A 20,811-nucleotide genomic window follows, 5' to 3' on the forward strand; every position below is an offset into this window, starting at 1 on the left:
GCTTAAAAAGCATGAAAATCTGCTTGATTTTAAGATAATTTATAATGATGTAGTAGTCATTTTAGTAGCCATTTGCTATTTTGGCTACTGGTAAATAGATAACATAGATAGTAGTCTATTCCCATGCTGTTATTACCAATTGAAATTTCAATATCAAATTTGATGTTGTTAGTTACTCACAGCTGGTCTGGGCAGTACTGGGGCTGGGGCATACGTCTTCCATGCTTCAGGTACCGCACTATGTCCCAGTTGTCCACTTCAGGGTAGGGGTTCACACCCCGCGTCATCAGCTCCCACAAGACAATGCCAAATGACCACTAGAAATAGGAAGGAAAGTATGAAACAGCAAGAACAGATCAATGAGAGGTGACAGTTAACCATCTTTGATTCAGTGTTAAAACAGTTTTTACACACAACTAACAACATATGTTTTTTACTTGGGTTATTTGTAGTAATGTAAAGTTGTTTATGCCTATCTAGTAATCATTCCTCTCATGAACAATAGGTTATTGATAAGAATTTTGAAATCAACTGGTGAAATACAATAAAGTCGCTCACCTGAGATAACAAGATATTATTGGGAAAAATCTTCAGACCAAGTTTCACGAAGATCGGAAAATAAATGTGGCCTCTAGAGTGTTAACAAGGATTTACTATAGCCATATAAGGAAAAATGCTCCGCCCCCTGGCAGCCATGTTTTTCAACCAACCGGCATCATTTTTGAACTCTTTCCAGATATTATCGAGATGAATCTTTTGACCAAGTTTCATGAAGATCGGACAGTAAATGCCTCTAGAGTGTTAAAAAGATTTTATTAAAGCCATATAAGGAAAAATGCCCTGCCCCGTGGAAGCCATTTTTTCAAGCAAACATAATTATTTTCAAACTCATCCAAGATATCATGGAGACCAATCTTCTGACCAAATAGCATGAAGATTGGACAATAAATGTTGCCTCTAGAGTGTTAACAAGGTTTTACCATAGCCATATATAGCCATATAAGGAAAAATGCCCCGCCCCTGGTGGCCATGTTTTTTAAGCAACCAAAACCATTTTCGAACTCATCCAAGATATCATTGGGACAAATCTTCTGACCAAGTTTCATGATGATTGGAAAATAAATGTGACCTCTAGAGTGTTAACAAGGTTTTACTATAGCCATATAAGGAATATAGCCCCACCCCCGTGGTGGCCATGTTTTTCAACCAACCGGCATCATTTTTTAACTCGTCCAAGTTATTACTGGGATGAATCTTCTGACAGAGTTTCATGAAGATCGGACTATAAATGTGGCCTCTAGAGTGTTAACAAGATTTTACTATAGCCTTATATAGCCATATAAGGAAAAATGCTCCGCCCCTTGGCGGCCATGTTTTTCAAGCAAACGTAACCATTTTCGAACTCATCCAAGATATCATTTAGACAAATCTTCTGACCATATTTCATCAAGATTGGACAATAAATGTGGCCTCTAGAGTGTTAACAAGGTTTTACTATAGGCTGCATATTAGGAAAAATGCCCCGCCCCCTGGCGGCCATGTTTTTCAACCAACCTGCATCATTTTCGAACTCGTCCAAGATATTTTTGGGACAAATCTTCTGATTAGCAATATATAGCCATATAAGGAAAAATGCCCCGCCCCTTGGCAGCCATGTTTTTCAAGCAAAGGTTACCATTTTTGAACTCATCCAAGATATCAGTGGGACAAATCTTCTGTCCAAGTTTCATGAAGATCAGAAAATAAATGTGGCCTCTAGAGTGTTAACAAGGTTTTACTATAGCCATATAAGGGAAAATGCCCCGCCCCCTGGCGGCCATGTTTTTCAACCAACCAGCATCATTTTTGAACTCTTCCAAGATATTAGCGGGATGAATCTTCAGAACAAGTTTTATGAAGATCAGACAATAACTGTGGCCTCTAGAGTGTTAACAAGATTTTACTATAGTCATACATGTATATAGCCATATAAGGAAAAATGCCCCGCCCCTTGGCAGCCATGTTTTTCAAGCAAACGTAACCATTTTCGAACTCATCTAAGATATCATTGAAACCAATCTTCTGACTAAATTTCATGAAGATTGGAAAATAAATGTGGACTCTAGAGAGTTTACAAGGCAAATGTTGACGCCGCACAACGGACAAAAAGCGATCACAAAAGCTCACCATGAGCACGTTGTGCTCAGGTGAGCTAAAAACACGTTTGTGAAACACTATGTCCCCCCATATATTTGATCTTTGCCTTAAAGGATGACCTTGACTTTCACCACTCAAAATATGCAGCTACATGAGATACACATGCATACCAAATATGAAGTTGCTATCTTCAATATTGCAAAAGTACTGGCAAATGTTAAAGTTTGACGATTTTGACTCATTTATATGACATTTGACCTTGGAGGATGACCTTGACCTTTCACCACTCCAAATTTGCAGCTCCATGAGATACACATGCATGCCAAATATGAAGTTGCTATCTTCAATATTGCAAAAGTTATGGCAAATGTTAAATTTTAATGATTTTGACCAATATATTTGACCTTCAAGGATGACCTTGACCTTTCACCACTCAATATGTGCAGCTCCATGAGATACACATTCATGCCAAATATGAAGTTGCTATCTTCAATATTGCAAGAGTTATGGCAAATGTTAAAGTTTGACGCAAACCAACAAACCAACAAACACACCAACAGACAGGGCAAAAACAATAATTTTATGTCCCCCAATGCCACGAAAGTATCAAAATATCATAAAAATATCATAAACATCAGTAAATGTACCTTAAGAAAACAAATTGCATTTTCCATACTGCATCCTATTGAGCAAAAACCCTGTACTATTTATTTCAGAGTTTTCACTTTTTTCCATCATTTAACATACATAGACTAACACACAGAGGTATAAACAAAGCTTCTTGAAAGCAGCAAATAAGTGTGTTACAGTGATGTTTTTTTATTTTATGACTTCATTTGAAAGGGATGGTATTTTTGTAATATTTTAAGATTTTTTTTCAAAAAAAGATAAATGTATAAAAATGACGGGATGGATAAAACAACAGCTTAGTGATGATTTGCATAGTCTATTCCTAGGCATGGATAAAGAATCATGACCGTTTTCCCCACAAACCTCATAGTTTTCTATGTCTACTTACAAGACATAATTAAATGTTGTTTACTGAAATACCAAACATTCTAACATTTACGATCCAACGAGCCTCTGGGAACACTGGGCAAATGCATGTGTGTTAAGTGTCCTTCCAGATTCAACTGTGGATTTAACGCGATTCCTACAAATGCATAAAAGCGAAGAAAAGTTTAATTCTTTAGTAGCTTGTGCTGACTGCACAGGCTAATCTGGGAAAACACTTGACTTACATGCACTTCACCCAGTTTTCCTATAATTTGTTTTAAATCGTCAATAAACATCAAACAATCAGCTAGACCCACAAGGTACGCACCACGTCAGACTTGGAGGAGTACTTTCCCTTCTCAAGGCACTCAAGGGCCATCCACTTCACTGGTAACATGGTCTTCTTGTTGTCGCATGCGTAGTAGTCCTTCTCATAAATGTCCCGGGAGAGGCCGAAGTCTGCCACCTTCACTCTAAAATCCTCATCCAACCTAAAAGTTTTTGGTGATGATTTTTATTGTGTGACTTGCTCTGAGAAAACACGGCTTAAAGGGATCTTTTCACGCTTTGGTAAATTGACAAAATTGAAAAAAGTTGTTTCAGATTCGCACATTTTCGTTTTAGTTATGATATTTGTGAGGAAACAGTAATACTGAACAATTACCATGCTCTAATATAGCCATTATATGCATCTTTTGACGATTTTAAAACCTAAAAATTATAAAGCGTTGCAACGCGTAACGATTGAATAATTTGGAGAGTTCTGTTTTTGTCGTTAAATTTTGGGCAACTACGAAGATTGCTTATATAATGTATAAAATACATCAAGTGTGTGTACTCGGCGGAATAGCTCAGTAGGCTAAAGCGTTTTTACTTCAGGACTCTGGCAGGACTCCAGGGGTCACTGGTTCGAAACCTGCTCCAGGCAATGTTCTTTTCCTTTTTTTAATTTTATTCTTGATTTTTTACTGGAGCTTTTACGATCCAATGTTTACATTTATCAATATAAAGCAAATAATGAATAAGTTAAAAAATGCCAAAATCTGTGAAAAGGCCCCTTTAATGCATGTACATGAAGTGTCGTCCCAAATTAGCGGTTGCAGTCTGCACAGACTTATCAGGGACGACATTTTCTGTCAAGAGTGGAATTTTGTTGAGAAGAGACTTCCTTTAAACTAAAATATAACATTAAAGCGGCAAGTGTGTTCCCTGATTAGACAGTGCGGACTGCATAGGCTTATCAGGGATGACACTTTATCACATGCCATCATATGCCATACCCTGTTTCCCATGTAATAGAACCATTACATATTTTTTATATTACACATGTGTATACAACATTTGTAAGCGTTTTCAATCGCTTAGTTTTCGTTTATTGACCAATCGCATTTTGTTATTTTGCTGACATGACGTTGCAACGTCAAATGACGTCACAAAATGTAAACACAACATTCCGAATTTATCATTGTGTTTGCGTAAATATTTATTTAATTTGCTCATTTAAAAGCATTTGCGTAAATATAGGATCTGGCACGAGTTGTCATATCATACCATATTTAATTAAACTCGTCCAGGAAATTTCTGAACTCTTTTAACAAAATATGGTATGATATGACAACTCGTGCCATGTCCTATATTTACGCAAATGCTTTAAGCCCACTTTTCCCAAATCAGGGCTCAAGTGAATGCAAAACAGGTAAAATTATGAAAAATGATTTTAGACAATGCTTTTTAGGATTTGCAAAGATGTAAATTAAGCAGATTACATTTGTTCTTACCAGATTACATTACTGGGACAGTAAACTGATATTTATGCTAAATCAAGTTTATTTGTAAATAAAATAAAAGTCTAGTGTTTATTTAAAACTTAATGTTTATCTAGAAACACTATAAGTGTGACAGTGATATAGATTTTTACCTTATATTAATGTTTTGTTAAAAAACTACACAGCTTGATATAAAAGCAAATTTGTAGCAGGCACATTTTTTTAGGCTCCAAGTTTATGTTAAAGAAGTTTCACTTACATGCAATTTCTACAAGCAAGGTCTCGATGAACAAACTTGAGTTCAGACAGATAGGCCATGCCCTGTGCAATGTCGATACCAAACATTATCAAGTCCTTGATTGTCGGGTTCTGTTTGAAATAAAATGAATACTGCCAGAATTCATGCAGATCTGTATAATATATATGCTACTGTGTCTAAACATGCTTGATTGTGGCTGATGTAAGTTTCTAATAGAATAGGCATACTTTTATCTCGTCATAGGTGGAGAAACAGTAAGACATTACAAAGCACATGCTAAAGCTCTTGATGACACAATGTAATGACAGAAAGACACGCAGATAAAAAGCATGGACAATCATTAGTAATGTAGGTATTTATGATGAAAACAGATTTTATAAAAGGATTTCTTCAACTCAGTTTAAGAAACATGACACCGAAAATTATTTTGTGTAACAAGATCTCAAAGAGTCAGATGTGTAGCTAAATGGGGCATAACTCAAGGAATATAAGAGACATAAAGCCAACAACAGTGTTTGTTTAAGGACCTGTTGTACTGAGTCATTTAAGATATGAGACAGTTCCATTAAAAAAGCATGATTCAAAAACAAATTTTTCTAGTAAAATTCATTTTAATTAGTAATTACTTACCTGATATCATATGCTATTTACTCCGATAGGATCGTAATTCATCCGGAATTTTCTGTCCGAGGAATCCCACACTTTTCATAAACCCGTCAGGTAGGTCAGAACGGTCACATAGTGCCGTGTAGCCGAACAACCAAAACGGGACATTACCCAGAATCCACTCTTATTCCAATAAAAAATATGAAATATTAGACGAAGAGCGGGGTGGGAGGTGGGACTTACCGATATCAGGTAAGTAATTACTAATTCAAATGAATTTTACTAGAAAAATTTGTTTTAATAGCTTAATTACGTTACCTGATATCATATGCTGACTTTGCAGCTGAGGCGGGAAGGTTCGCGAAAATCTCCCCATCACAGCGGAACCCATATCTCGGGTTCTCAGCTAATCTTCGTTATTACGGTATTAACTTAATTCACGGATAAGCGTAATATACCTATGCCGTAGAAGATACTACGGTTTGTACAACCACAAGGGGGCCCAACAAATACAAGTTGTCCTGTTGGCACTCCAGAGAACGAAAATAAAAAGATGAAAAAGTGGTCTGATTCCTCCAGAAAGCAGCTTGAAGCACGTCAGAGAGTGGGGTATGATTAATATATGCCCACGAAGCCGACATTGCTCGTAATTCATGCGGTCTAATCTTAAAAAGGGATGAATCCCTTGAAGAAAGAGAAGAGTAAGCCCTTTTTATAGTCGAGGCTACCCAACGGGAAAAGAAGCCGCAGACACATCGCCCCCCCCCCCTTTTTAAGGGAATGAAGAGTCTCTTGCGAGAACCTCGAATAGACTTAACTCTACTAAGATAGAACTTCAAAGACCTGACAGGGCAGAGGAGTCTATCTTCATCTTCATTACCACAAGTTCTAGAAAGACTTGGGACCTTGAAGGGTTTAGAAGCCATTGAGGGGAGTTGATTTTTAGCAAGGAATCCTGGCTGACACAACAAGGTGACAGAGCCATCAGAGGAATCAAAACCAAGATGGCTTTCTTCGATAGAATGAGCATGAATTTCACTTCTACGTTTGGATGAAGCCATGGTAAGAAGGAAAACGGTCTTCCAGGTTAGGAACTGTAAAGAAGCCTGATTAAGGGGTTCATAGGGAGCTTTAATAAGCGATCCAAGAACACAAGCCAAATCCCATTTGGGGGTAAGAGAACGAGACACAGGACGTTTAAGTTCCATGGCTCGGATCAGTTCCGAAATGGCTGGGTCAGCACATACTTGTGATGACTTACGAAAAGCCAAGGTATGCGAAAGCACAGACCTGTATCCTTTGATGGAGCTACGAGAAAGTTTCTTATCATCAAAGAGATAGATTAGAAAATCCGCTATGCGTCTAGCAGAGGGATTGAGGGGATCAATTTTCCCTCGAACACACCAATTAGAGAAGAGTTTCCAGCGAGCATCATAGACTGCTCTGGTGGACTTTCTCCTTGCAGAGGCAACGAGCGTTGAAGCCCTGACAGAAAAGCGTTTCTTCTGCAGGGATTGCCTGATAACGGCCAGACGTGTAAGTGGAACATGTCTGGATCCAAGTGAAGTCTGCCTCTCTGAGATAGGAGATCTGACCTGTGCGGGAGTTCCCTGGGAAATTCGCACAGGAGACCGAGAAGGTCGTTGAACCAGGATCTCCTGGGCCACCAAGGGGCTATCAGGAGGATCCGGCAAGAGCTCACACTGATTTTCCCTAAGATTTGGGGAATTAGAATGGGTGGGGGATAAGCCTAAGCGTCCAGTTGATCCCAACAAAACGAAAGCGCGTCTTCCGCCCACGCTGCTGGTTCGTACACTGGACTCACATACAGAGGAAGTCTGTGGTTGTCTCTGGTCGCAAACAGGTCGACCAGTGGATAACCGAATGTGAGGAATATCTGGTTGGCCACTTCCTGATGAAGTGTCCAGTCCGATGGAAGTAACTGGTATTTGCGAGACAAACCGTCCGCCAGGGCGTTGAGACGACCTGGTATGTGTTTGGACAAGAGAGAGACGTTGAGGCTCTTGCAAAGAACAAGTAATTTCATTGTTTCCAGATACAGGGAGTGAGAGTGTGTCCCGCCCTGTTTCTGGATGTAAGCCACGACTGATGTGTTGTCTGTCGATACCATCACACAGGAGTCCCGAAGATGTGATTGGAATTGAGAAACAGCTAGAAAGACTGCTCGCATTTCGAGATTGTTTATGTGCAGGAGAGACTCCTGAGGAGACCACAATCCTGATAATGTCAGGCTGCCGGGTTCCAGGTGAGCGCCCCAACCTTCCATGCTTACATCCGTTATGAGATGTAAAGACGGTTGCAGGGGAAGAAGCGGTACTCCTGCCAACAGGGTCTCCTCGTCTAGACACCATTGAAGGTGGGGGAATAAGGACGGAAGGATGGGAATCTGTGTAAGCAGATTGTCTGGAGACCATTTCCATCGAGCTGAGAGATAGTGCTGAAGAGGACGTAGGAAGAGACGTCCCAACTGCACGAAGTCTGCTACAGAGCTCAGGATACCGTTGAGTGAGAGGAAATCTTGAGCTGTGAAATGAGATTGGGACAGCACCCATCTGACCTTCAAAAGGAGGTCTGATATACGTTGCGGTGAGACCCTGACCCGATTGATGTGGGTCAGAAAAATTAATTCCCACGAATATGAAATCCTGAGAGGGAATGAGGTCTGACTTGGCTGCATTGAGGAGTCCTAAAGAGAGGAGCTCCTTCCAAGAGAACTCTAGGTGTAGCATGACCGGTGAACGGACCGGTCAATGACCGGTGACCGGTTGACCAGTGACCGGACCGGTCATAGCATGACCGGTGACCGGACCGGTCAGTGACCAGACCGGTCATAGCATGACCGGTGACCGGACCGGTCAATGACCGGTGACAGGTTGACCGGACCGGTCATAGCATGACCGGTGACCGGACGGGTCAGTGACCGGTGACCGGTTGACCGGTCATAGCATGACCGGTGACCGGACCGGTCAATGTTGACCGGTGACCGGTGAAGTCTCCGGACCGGTCAACTGGTCGTTCCCGATTAACGGACCGGGCAAATTTTGTCCGGTGTCGTCACCGGGCAAGGACCGATGCATGGCATATCCTGATGGTATATGGTCAAGATCGTGTGGTGAAAAGTCCCGACAAACGGAACTTTCCCTACTTTGATCTGAACTATGCATTTGGAGGTCAACCCTTGCCGGAAGAAGGATTTAATGACTTCTTGTCCGCATTGGGTTTGCCCTTACTCCAATTTTGGTTTACAGAAGGCTTCCGATAGGAAGATGTTCTGTTCTGAAAAGGAGGCCTATTTGTGGGCTGACGTGGAGCAGACGGACGCTTAGTAGGGAAACTGTCCCTTTTAGCGTTCTTGGCCAGTGGGGCTCCTGGGGGCTTAGAAGCAGGGCGCTTTAAAACAACAGGGTGCTGGCCAGAGTTGCTCCTAGCTAAGGAGGCATGTATCTGATCTTCACGATCAGCAGTAAGTGCCGACTGTATCCTCCCTCCGAAAAGAGACTCTGCTGTTAGTGGAGCAGTTCGAAGGGAGTTTACGCCTGTTTCCAAAAGGAAATTATTGGGCAAGGAAGAGAGGATGAGGTCTCTCCGAAGCCTTAACATCTCAGACATAGAGGACGCAGCATTGTGAGATAAACACTGCGTAGTACGTGAAAGATGTATCAACAAGGCCCGGAGCTCCTCTGGGATTGAATCAGAGAGCTCCCAAACCAAGTCTAAGGCTGTGGCTGCCATGAGATCTAGCTGGCTAGCCAGACCTATGGAACGGCATTCTCTCAGCTCCCAATTTTCCAACAGGAAAAGAGGGACTGCTGTATGGGTAGATGATGAAGGCATTGTAAGTGACAGCTTACTAATGTCAGCATCAGGAACCGGAAGTTTGGAAAGGTCCAAACCGGTAGCAGGGTCGGGTACCGGGGCCTTATAACTTTTCCCGCCGTCCATCTGTTTAGGCTCCGTCAGCTCCTTAGGGGCTTTCCATGGAGATGGCGAAGGCTTATTGGCTGGTTCAAGTGACTGGAAAACAGCCATTGTGGAAGAGCCAATAGGAAGGCGTAGATCCACTCTGGAAGTAGCCTTACTTATCCTGCCGGGCTCTCGTCTGCGTGCTACCTGTTCTGTAAAGGTAACCGCAGATCCTGTGAGAGACAAGGAAGGGCGGGGGCAGAAGTCCTCATCTAAGGTATTGAACATTAGTTCGTATACCTGATTGATGGAGGCCAAATAATAAAGTTCTGCCTCATTAGACTCCGAACCCGCCTCAATCGAACCGTCTGCGGGAGCATCGGATTGATTGAAACCGGTGGATATAGAAGTAGGAATAATAGATTCATTCGCTTCTATCATGAGAGAATCGTTTTCCGGCAGAAAATTCCCGATGAATTACGATCCTATCAGAGTAAATAGCATATGATATCAGGTATCGTAATTAAGCTATTAAAACTAGCACAAGATTAAAGCAGTCTTGACAATTAAAAACAAATAATAGCAGTTTCAGATACCAGTAGACAGAGATTTTGATGTTTTGGAGAGTCTTTGGTCATGAGGACTTAAAATTGTATTCCTGCTTTTATCCCCATTGTTTATCATGATTAAAAAAGGACAATCATTCCAGATGTGTTGCACATATGAAATGAATGCAATACACACATACATTAGACTCATTCCTGATGTAGGTAAGGAGGTCCCCATGCTTCATGTAAGGCAGCACAACCAGTGGCATATCATCCATCCCCAGGCAGATACCTGTAACACACCAGTACCAGCCAAGGTTGAAAAAACACTTGTAACTCTTAACTCATTTGTAGTCCCTTAGAAAATCATATTAAATTTAAAACCTTTCTTTAAAGATTCAAGTTTTAAAGGCTTCATGTCCAACCTAAAGATACTAATGAGCAGCAAACAGCATAAAACCTGTACCGACTGCACATGAAACTACACTAACCAATCAGGTTTAGCACATTAAACTACACTTACCAATCAGGTTTAGCACATTAAACTACGCTTACCAATCAGGTTGAGCACATTAGGGTGGTTGAAGTCCTTCATGATCAAGGCTTCCTTCAGAAAGGCCTGTACATCAATCTCTCTTGGATTATTTTCTAGGAATAACATACACCAATTTGTAGGTTTGACTGATTTTGCAAAAGTTAAAATAATATATTTATGATTAAGGTCCCTGTAATATCCTGTAAGACCGTATGACAAATTAAGCCCACACCAAATACAAGGTTACAAATATCGTAGTATTTTCCAAAATAAAGGACTTGCAAAAATATAATGACAAATGATGAAATTAAGTCTATACAAGCTGTTTACAGGCCAAAATTAACCTTATACATTAACCTATGACATTGACCTTTGAGTAAGGGAGACAACTGCAACACTTGACACACAGTCTAAACATGGTGAGCATTTGTAGTAAAATCTTTAGATAAAGTTATTTTCTGAATAAGATGTTTAATGGCAAAATCTAAGCTTTGATCTTTTGCGATATGTTGGAAGATATTACAAATGCATGATGAATGACAAAGTAAAAGTCCAGACATGCTGATTTGTGGAAAAGTTTGACATTCATGAGACCTTGAGATTTTAAATGATTTTTCTGTATGAAGACAGCACAGACCAAGTCTGCATGGCATTTCAAGAACATCCTTTACGCCCAGTTTTCCCAGAAACTGGCACATATATTTTTTAACATACTTTTCTTTTTAAATTTTATTCAAAATCATCCGTTCAGTCATTATGTCATATGCTTAAATAAAGCGATGGAACTATTTTAACTGTACCAAATTATGCCAACAAATCCTTATGAGATTCATTATGCATGACATTTCAATGTTAACAAGAGCACCCTTGTGGGTGCAGACCGCTCATCTATTTTCTTTTTAAAGGTGAAGGTACTCTCGATTTAAATCACAAAGGAGGGAGAGGCGGAGTGAAGAGGGGTGTATAGTGTGGGTGTGTGGACATTTATTACATTATCTTCCAAAAATGCGGAAAAAATTTGCAAAATATGCAAAAAACAAATTCGGGGGGGGGGGGGGGGGGGGGGATTCTTGAGTGCGATGGTTGGACGATATTTCAAAAATAAAATAATAAAAATACATATTTGTGTTTTGTTTTTTAACCGTTTCAAAAAAAAAAAAATGGGGGGGGGGTGGGGTGGGGGTATAGTGTGAGGGTGTGGTGGTCATTTGTGAGATGATCGTAAAAAAAAAAAAAAAAAAAAAATAGGGGGGGGGGAGGGCACGGGGGATGTTTGGGTGGAGTCTATTGTGGTATGTCAGGTTAGAGTAGTTTTGTCAAAGTATCAATCAAATCTAATCATAAATAAAGAAGTTATGGCAATTTTAGCAAAATTTAATAATTTTACCTTGAGAGTCAAGGTCATTCAAAGGTCAAGGTAAAATTCAACTTGCCAGGTACAGTAACCTCATGATAGCATGAAAGTATTTGAAGTTTGAAAGCAATAGCCTTGATACTTTAGAAGTAAAGTGGATCGAAACACAAAATGTAACCATATATTCGAAGTTACTTAGTCAAAAAAGGGCCATAATTCCGTAAAAATGACAACCAGAGTTATGCAACTTGTCCTTTTCCTGTCCCCTTATGATAGTTTGCGCGTGTTCCAAGTATGAAAGCAATATCTATGATACTTTAGTGGTAAAGTGGACCAAAACACAAAACTTAACAAAATTTTCAATTTTCTAAGTATAAAGGGCCCATAATTCCGTCCAAATGCCAGTCAGAGTTACATAACTTTGCCTGCACAGTCCCCTTATGATAGTTAATAAGTGTTGCAAGAATGAAAGCAATAGCTTTGATACTGTAGGAATAAAGTGGACCTAAACACAAAACTTAACCAAATTTTCAATTTTCTAAGTATAAAAAGGGCACATAATTCTGTCAAAATGCCAGTCAGAGTTACATAACTTTGCCTGCACAGTCCCCTTATGATAGTTAGTAAGTGTTGCAAGTATGAAAGCAATAGCTTTGATGCTTAAGGAATAAAATGGACCTAAACACAAAACTTAACCAAAATTTTCAATTTTCTAAGTATAAAAAGGGCACATAATTCTGTCAAAATGCACGCCAGAGTTATCTAACTTTGCCTGCCCAGTCCCCTCATGATAGTAAGTAAGTGTACCAAGTTTGAATGCAATAGCATTGATACTTTCTGAGAAAAGTGGACCTAAACGCAAAACTTAACCGGACGCCGACGCCAAGGTGATGACAATAGCTCATAATTTTTTTTCAAAAATAGATGAGCTAAAAATGTGTTAATAGTAAAGCAGTACACACGGTGAAGGGTCTTGACAGCGACCATGGTGTCCCCTTTCTCTTCCGGGATGGTAAGGAACGCTCTGAACACACTGCCAAAATGGCCTGCAACAATCGGTATAAACTGTTTCAAGAATGACAAAATATCCTTATAATTAATATCAATTTTATTGTGTACATTCCTTCCTTTTTTTGACATAATATTCTCATTCCTTCATGACTATATCATGTGTTACCTAATCCTTCACTAAATTGTAGCGTGGACTTTTTATTGAAATACTTTTGCTCGACACTCAAAATAGATATTCTCTAATTACTGTTGCTAGCAATCACATTATGTTTCCATTGAGTTGCAAACCAATTTTCTGAGAGAATAGAATAGAATATAAAATATGTTTCAGTTGTTCCAGTTCTTGAGTAATAAACATAAAGATTTCCAATCAATTTTAGTTCTTGCATGATTTGTTTTACGGTATATACACTAACTTGATACTCTTTGTCTTATTTAACTACTGGTATTAATAAAACATTTGTAAATAAAATAAACATGTAAATGTATACAGTACAGCGTCAATCACATGTACCATACAAACTCCAAGCAACTTGCTCACTTTCTGGTGATTTTTTTGTTTATATTTGGATGTTTTCCTTGTATATTCAGTTATATGCAGTCATTTCAGACAAATTCCATACTTGAGTCACAGGTAGTGGCATAATAGCCCTTGAATTTCTAATTTCATGATTAAATCATGATTTGAATTATTGAGGTCAAGCACTCTACCCACTGGTATAGACAGTCCCATGCAGTGTTGTCCCAGATGAGCTTGTGCAGTCTGTACAGGCTCATCAGGGGCTACACTTTCCGTGATAAATGGATTTTCATTGAGAAGAACTTCAATTTAACTAGAAAAAAAACGGAACATGTTATAAGGATTAACCTGTGCAGACTGCACAAGCTTACCTATGACAACACTTTACACACATGCACCTATGACAACACTTTACACACATGCACCTATGACAACACTTTACGCACATGCACCTATGACAACACTTTACACACATGCACCTACGACAACACTTTACACACAAGCTTACCTATGACAACACTTTACACACATGCACCTATGACAACACTTTACACACAAGCTTACCTATGACAACACTTTACACACATGCACCTATGACAACACTTTACACACATGCACCTATGACAACACTTTACACACATGCACCTATGACAACACTTTACACACATGCACCTATGACAACACTTTACACACATGCACCTATGACAACACTTTACACACATGCACCTATGACAACACTTTACACACATGCACCTATGACAACACTTTACACACATGCACCTATGACAACACTTTACACACATGCACCTATGACAACACTTTACACACAAGCTTACCTATGACAACACTTTACACACATGCACCTATGACAACACTTTACACACATGCACCTATGACAACACTTTACACACATGCACCTATGACAACACTTTACACACATGCACCTATGACAACACTTTACGCACATGCACCTATGACAACACTTTACACACATGCACCTACGACAACACTTTACACACATGCACCTATGACAACACTTTACGCACATGCACCTACGACAACACTTTACACACATGCACCTATGACAACACTTTACACACATGCACCTATGACAACACTTTACACACATGCACTTACGACAACACTTTACACACATGCACCTATGACAACACTTTACACACATGCACCTACGACAACACTTTACACACATGCACCTACGACAACACTTTACACACATGCACCTATGACAACACTTTACACATATGCACCTATGACAACACTTTACACACATGCACCTATGACAACACTTTACACACATGCACCTATGACAACACTTTACACACATGCACCTACGACAACACTTTACACACATGCACCTACGACAACACTTTACACACATGCACCTATGACAACACTTTACACACATGCACCTATGACAACACTTTACACACATGCACCTATGACAACACTTTACACACATGCACCTATGACAACACTTTACACACATGCACCTATGACAACACTTTACGCACATGCACCTATGACAACACTTTACACACATGCACCTATGACAACACTTTACACACAAGCTTATCTATGACAACACTTTACACACATGCACCTATGACAACACTTTACGCACATGCACCTATGACAACACTTTACACACATGCACCTACGACAACACTTTACACACATGCACCTATGACAACACTTTACGCACATGCACCTACGACAACACTTTACACACATGCACCTATGACAACACTTTACACACATGCACCTATGACAACACTTTACACACATGCACTTACGACAACACTTTACACACATGCACCTATGACAACACTTTACACACATGCACCTACGACAACACTTTACACACATGCACCTACGACAACACTTTACACACATGCACCTATGACAACACTTTACACATATGCACCTATGACAACACTTTACACACAAGCTTATCTATGACAACACTTTACACACAAGCTTACCTATGACAACACTTTACACACATGCACCTACGACAACACTTTACACACATGCACCTACGACAACACTTTACACACATGCACCTATGACAACACTTTACACACATGCACCTATGACAACACTTTACACACATGCACCTATGACAACACTTTACACACATGCACCTATGACAACACTTTACACACATGCACCTATGACAACACTTTACACACAAGCTTACCTATGACAACACTTTACACACATGCACCTATGACAACACTTTACACACATGCACCTATGACAACACTTTACACACATGCACCTATGACAACACTTTACACACATGCACCTATGACAACACTTTACACACATGCACCTACGACAACACTTTACACACAAGCTTATCTATGACAACACTTTACACACAAGCTTACCTATGACAACACTTTACACACATGCACCTACGACAACACTTTACACACATGCACCTACGACAACACTTTACACACATGCACCTATGACAACACTTTACGCACATGCACCTATGACAACACTTTACACACATGCACCTATGACAACACTTTACACACATGCACCTATGACAACACTTTACACACATGCACCTATGACAACACTTTACACACATGCACCTATGACAACACTTTACACACATGCACCTATGACAACACTTTACACACATGCACCTATGACAACACTTTACACACATGCACCTATGACAACACTTTACACACATGCACCTACGACAACACTTTACACACATGCACCTATGACAACACTTTACACACATGCACCTATGACAACACTTTACACACATGCACCTATGACAACACTTTACACACATGCACCTACGACAACACTTTACACACATGCACCTATGACAACACTTTACACACATGCACCTATGACAACACTTTACACACATGCACCTATGACAACACTTTACACACATGCACCTATGACAACACTTTACACACATGCACCTACGACAACACTTTACACACATGCACCTATGACAACACTTTACAGACATGCACCTACGACAACACTTTACAGACATGCACCTATGACAACACTTTACACACATGCACCTACGACAACACTTTACACACATGCACCGACGACAACACTTTACACACATGCACCTATAACAACACTTTACACACATGCACCTACGACAACACTTTACACACATGCACCTATGACAACACTTTACACATATGCACCTATGACAACACTTTACACACATGCACCTATGACAACACTTTACACACATGCACCTATGACAACACTTTACACACATGCATTTAATCCCTTTTTCCAAGAGTGAGGCTAAAATTGTTTATCACACCAAACTCACCAGCTTCAGGAAATGGGAATTGAACACTGGTCCCCTAGATGAGAAGCGCATGTAAAAACCACTGTGCTAACCAGACAGGCTATTCCACAACACACAAACAACCAGGTACGCTGTATATACCTGCTCCAAGAGCGTCGCCCATCTGTAAATGCTGTCGGTCAATTAGAAGATGCTGATCTGCAAGTAACATCCGTGTCTCCTCGTCTATACCCGTACTGTATGTCCCTGCGCCCGCTGCCTCTGCTTCGTGACCTTGCTCAGCGTATGCTGGTATCATGGGAAAAATAAATAAGCCTACTAAATGGGTTTAATACATGCGAGTTAAAATAAGTCCGCACAGGCTAATCAGGGAAGACACTTTCCGCTTTTATTGTATGTTTTGTTTAAAGAACTTGTTTTACAAAAATCGAGTCTAAGCAGAAAAAGTTGTCCCTGTTATGACTGTGCAGACTTCACAGGTTTATCTGGGCGACACTTAACACACATGCATTAAATCAAGTTCTTAAAAGAGCAGTTAAAATGTTATGTGGAGAAAAGATTGTGTTTTTAGGAAAACATTTAATAATCTAGCTCCAATCTGGAAGTACTGAACATGAATTGGAAGGAAATGTAAAAGTTTTACCGAACGGACACAAAATTTTAATCAATTTAAAGATTACTCTCCACCCCAAACTCATCCTCCTATAACTGTATCCTCAAATTAACATTGATCTCATACTTTTAAGTAAGAAAAAAATAAAATAATTTATTCCATATTGGAAATTTGCAAAGTGCAAAAGGCCTGTTATCACCATTGAGCCTGTTTTGCTCCATCAATCTCTGCCCCTCTGCATTATACTCTGTCCCTTGCAGGTAGTGGATGGTCTTGGCATTGGGGTCCCGCCAGCAGCCCATCTTCTTCCTCTTCATGATCACCAACAGGATAACTGAAATGTTGACACCATAAACATGGAACAATATTAACCCTTTCACCATCAGAAGCAAAGTGAAAATGGCTATATGCAAACAGCATACAACCATAACAGCCTGCGAGTAACTCGCCAGATCCACTCATCAGTTAAAGAGGATTTGAAAACACAAGCTTCAAGCATCTATATATTATAGACAGCAGACAAACACGAAGGGCCTTAATAGTGCAGACAATTTTTGCAGCCTAAAGTCATTCCTTTATCATCATCTTCAGTTAAAGGTCTTTTAGCTGTGAAACAAATTCACCCTAGTAGTTTAAGAGGAGTTCAAAAAACACTCTTTGAGATGGACATACAGACTGTCAAGGGAAACACTTAAAGCCTCCCACTACAAGGGGGCAAACAAATATAATGAGAAGATAATCCCTATGTGCGATGGGAATTCAAATGCAGGGAGGTGAATGGTCATTTAAGTGATAAGGTCATTTTCGCAATCACACTTAAACTGTTACAACCACATAATACTACATACCGATTGCAACAATTATCAACACTAGAAGCACAATGAGGATGATGATTCCCAGGTTCAATGCACCCTTGGTAATCTCTTCCACTGCTATGAACACAACATATCCCCAATTGAATTTCAGGTATTTACCAACATGAACCTGAAAACAAAGGTGACAAAAATACATTAACAGAATTACTTGTTATCATGATATAACAAATAAACTTCTATGAAAACCAATATTTCCTACTCTTAATGTTGGATTCTTTCCAAAATAAACCTGAAGTACACATATTTTGAGAGAATTAACACTGTACATAGTTTAAATTCAAATCAAGACATTTTTGTATACATCTATGTCACCAGTAAGACATGGCATTAAAAATAGCGTTCTGCAGTAAATGACATGTCAGCATGTTTATATCAGTGATAGAAGCTAACTTGTGACTGTTGGTTGCCCATATGGGCAATCATATGCAATATGTTAGTTGCCAAAGAGACCATGACCCGGTTCATATTATGGGCATATAATATTTGTTTTCATTGACCTAAATCTTTGATAAATAATTCCATGGTTTTACTTTTAGCTTACTTCAAATAGATTTTATTTATGATAAATTGTGAGAAATTGTTTACAGCTTTAAAAAACAAGAGCACTGCCTTGCGGGTGCAGACCGCTCATCTATTTTCTTTTTAAAGGTGAAGGGACTCTCAATTTAAATCACAAAGGAGGGAGAGGTGGAGTGAAGAGGGGTGTATAGTGTGGGGGTGTGGACATTTATTACATTATCTTCCAAAAATGCGGGAAAAAAATGCGAAAAAAAGGAGTGGAGGGGATTCTTGGGTGCGATGGTTGGACGGTATTTCAAACATAAAATAATAAAAATAAATATTTGTGTTTTTTAACCGTTTCAAAAAAAATTATTTTTTTTTGGGGGGGTGGGGGGGGGGGGTATAGTGTGAGGGTGTGGTGGTCATTAGATGATCTTAAAAAAAAAAATTTAGGGGGGGGGGGGGGGCACGGGGGATGGTTTGGGTGGAGTCTATTGTGGTATGTCAGGTAAGAGTAGTTTTGTCAAAGTATCAATCAAAACTAATCATAAATAAAGAAGTTATGGCAATTTTAGCAAAATTTAATAATTTTACCTTGAGAGTCAAGGTCATTCAAAGGTAAAGGTAAAATTCAACTTGCAAGGTACAGTAACCGCATGATAGCATGAAAGTATTTGAAGTTTGAAAGCAATAGCCTTGATACTTTAGAAGAAAAGTGGATCGAAACACAAAATTTAACCATATATTCAAAGTTACTAAGTCAAAAAAGGGCCATAATTCCGTAAAAATGACAACCAGAGTTATGCAACTTGTCCTTTTACTGTCCCCTTATGATAGTTTGCGAGTGTTCCAAGTATGAAAGCAATATCTATGATACTTTAGGGGTAAAGTGGACCAAAACACAAAACTTAACCAAATTTTCAATTTTTTAAGTATAAAAGGCCCATAATTCCGTCCAAATGCCAGTCAGAGTTACATAACTTTGCCTGCACAGTCCCCTTATGATAGTAAATAAGTGTTGCAAGTATGAAAGCAATAGCTTTGATACTGTAGGAATAAAGTGGACCTAAACACAAAACTTAACCAAATTTTCAATTTTCTAAGTATAAAAAGGGCACATAATTCTGTCAAAATGCCAGTCAGAGTTACATAACTTTGCCTGCACAGTCCCCTTATGCTAGTTAGTAAGTGTTGCAAGTATGAAAGCAATAGCTTTGATACTTAAGGAATAAAATGGACCTAAACACAAAACTTAACCAAAATTTTCAATTTTCTAAGTATAAAAGGGCACATAATTCTGTCAAAATGCACGCCAGAGTTATCTAACTTTGCCTGCCCAGTCCCCTCATGATAGTAAGTCAGTGTACTAAGTTTGAATGCAATAGCATCGATACTTTCTGAGAAAAGTGGACCTAAACGCAAAACTAAACCGGAAGCCGACGCCAACGCCGACGCCAAGGTGATGACAATAGCTCATAATTTTTTTTCAAAAAATAGATGAGCTAAAAAAGAGTTACTTGTCCAGCGGAACTACAATTTTTGGGAATTGACTTGCTCGGACATCAATCTGCTTACCTCGGGCGAACGGGCCACCACTTATTTCTATCCCTGTACATGTGAGTTTAATTTATGTACAAAAATCCATAAAGTAACCTACCTCCAAGACGTCGATTAACATTGTAGTTTTTCTAAGTTAAATAAGTTTAACACTTGTAGAAAGTATTGCTAGTAAAAACTTAAATGTCAGAATATTGGATGTAAATATCAAAGGCGAAAGGGGACTTTTAATGTAATTATTTGGACTAACGCTATTGGCTACATATAATCGAC

The 20,811-nt window shown here is 39.4% G+C and overlaps 1 protein-coding gene across 4 annotated transcripts in view; it reads right to left on the bottom strand.

Moving 5' to 3' along the window:
* LOC127881602 (hepatocyte growth factor receptor-like) overlaps positions 1–20,811 on the bottom strand; it is a 71,533-nt gene that overhangs the window by 4,366 nt on the left and 46,356 nt on the right. For 3 of the 4 annotated variants that reach the window (XM_052429609.1, XM_052429607.1, XM_052429608.1), the window contains exons 15-23: positions 18,454–18,589; positions 17,805–17,939; positions 17,134–17,280; positions 13,087–13,170; positions 10,791–10,883; positions 10,436–10,527; positions 5,158–5,267; positions 3,461–3,623; positions 181–317 (exon numbers count right to left, since the gene is read on the bottom strand). In XM_052429609.1, the coding sequence (XP_052285569.1) occupies positions 181–317; positions 3,461–3,623; positions 5,158–5,267; positions 10,436–10,527; positions 10,791–10,883; positions 13,087–13,170; positions 17,134–17,280; positions 17,805–17,939; positions 18,454–18,589 (1,097 nt within the window). Of the gene's footprint in view, positions 1–176; positions 318–3,460; positions 3,624–5,157; positions 5,268–10,435; positions 10,528–10,790; positions 10,884–13,086; positions 13,171–17,133; positions 17,281–17,804; positions 17,940–18,453; positions 18,590–20,811 lie in introns of those variants that run through there. The other variant, XM_052429610.1, reaches the window with a different exon arrangement.

Source organism: Dreissena polymorpha, chromosome 5, assembly GCF_020536995.1.
Source record: "Dreissena polymorpha isolate Duluth1 chromosome 5, UMN_Dpol_1.0, whole genome shotgun sequence".
NCBI classification, from domain to species: Eukaryota; Metazoa; Mollusca; class Bivalvia; order Myida; family Dreissenidae; genus Dreissena; species Dreissena polymorpha.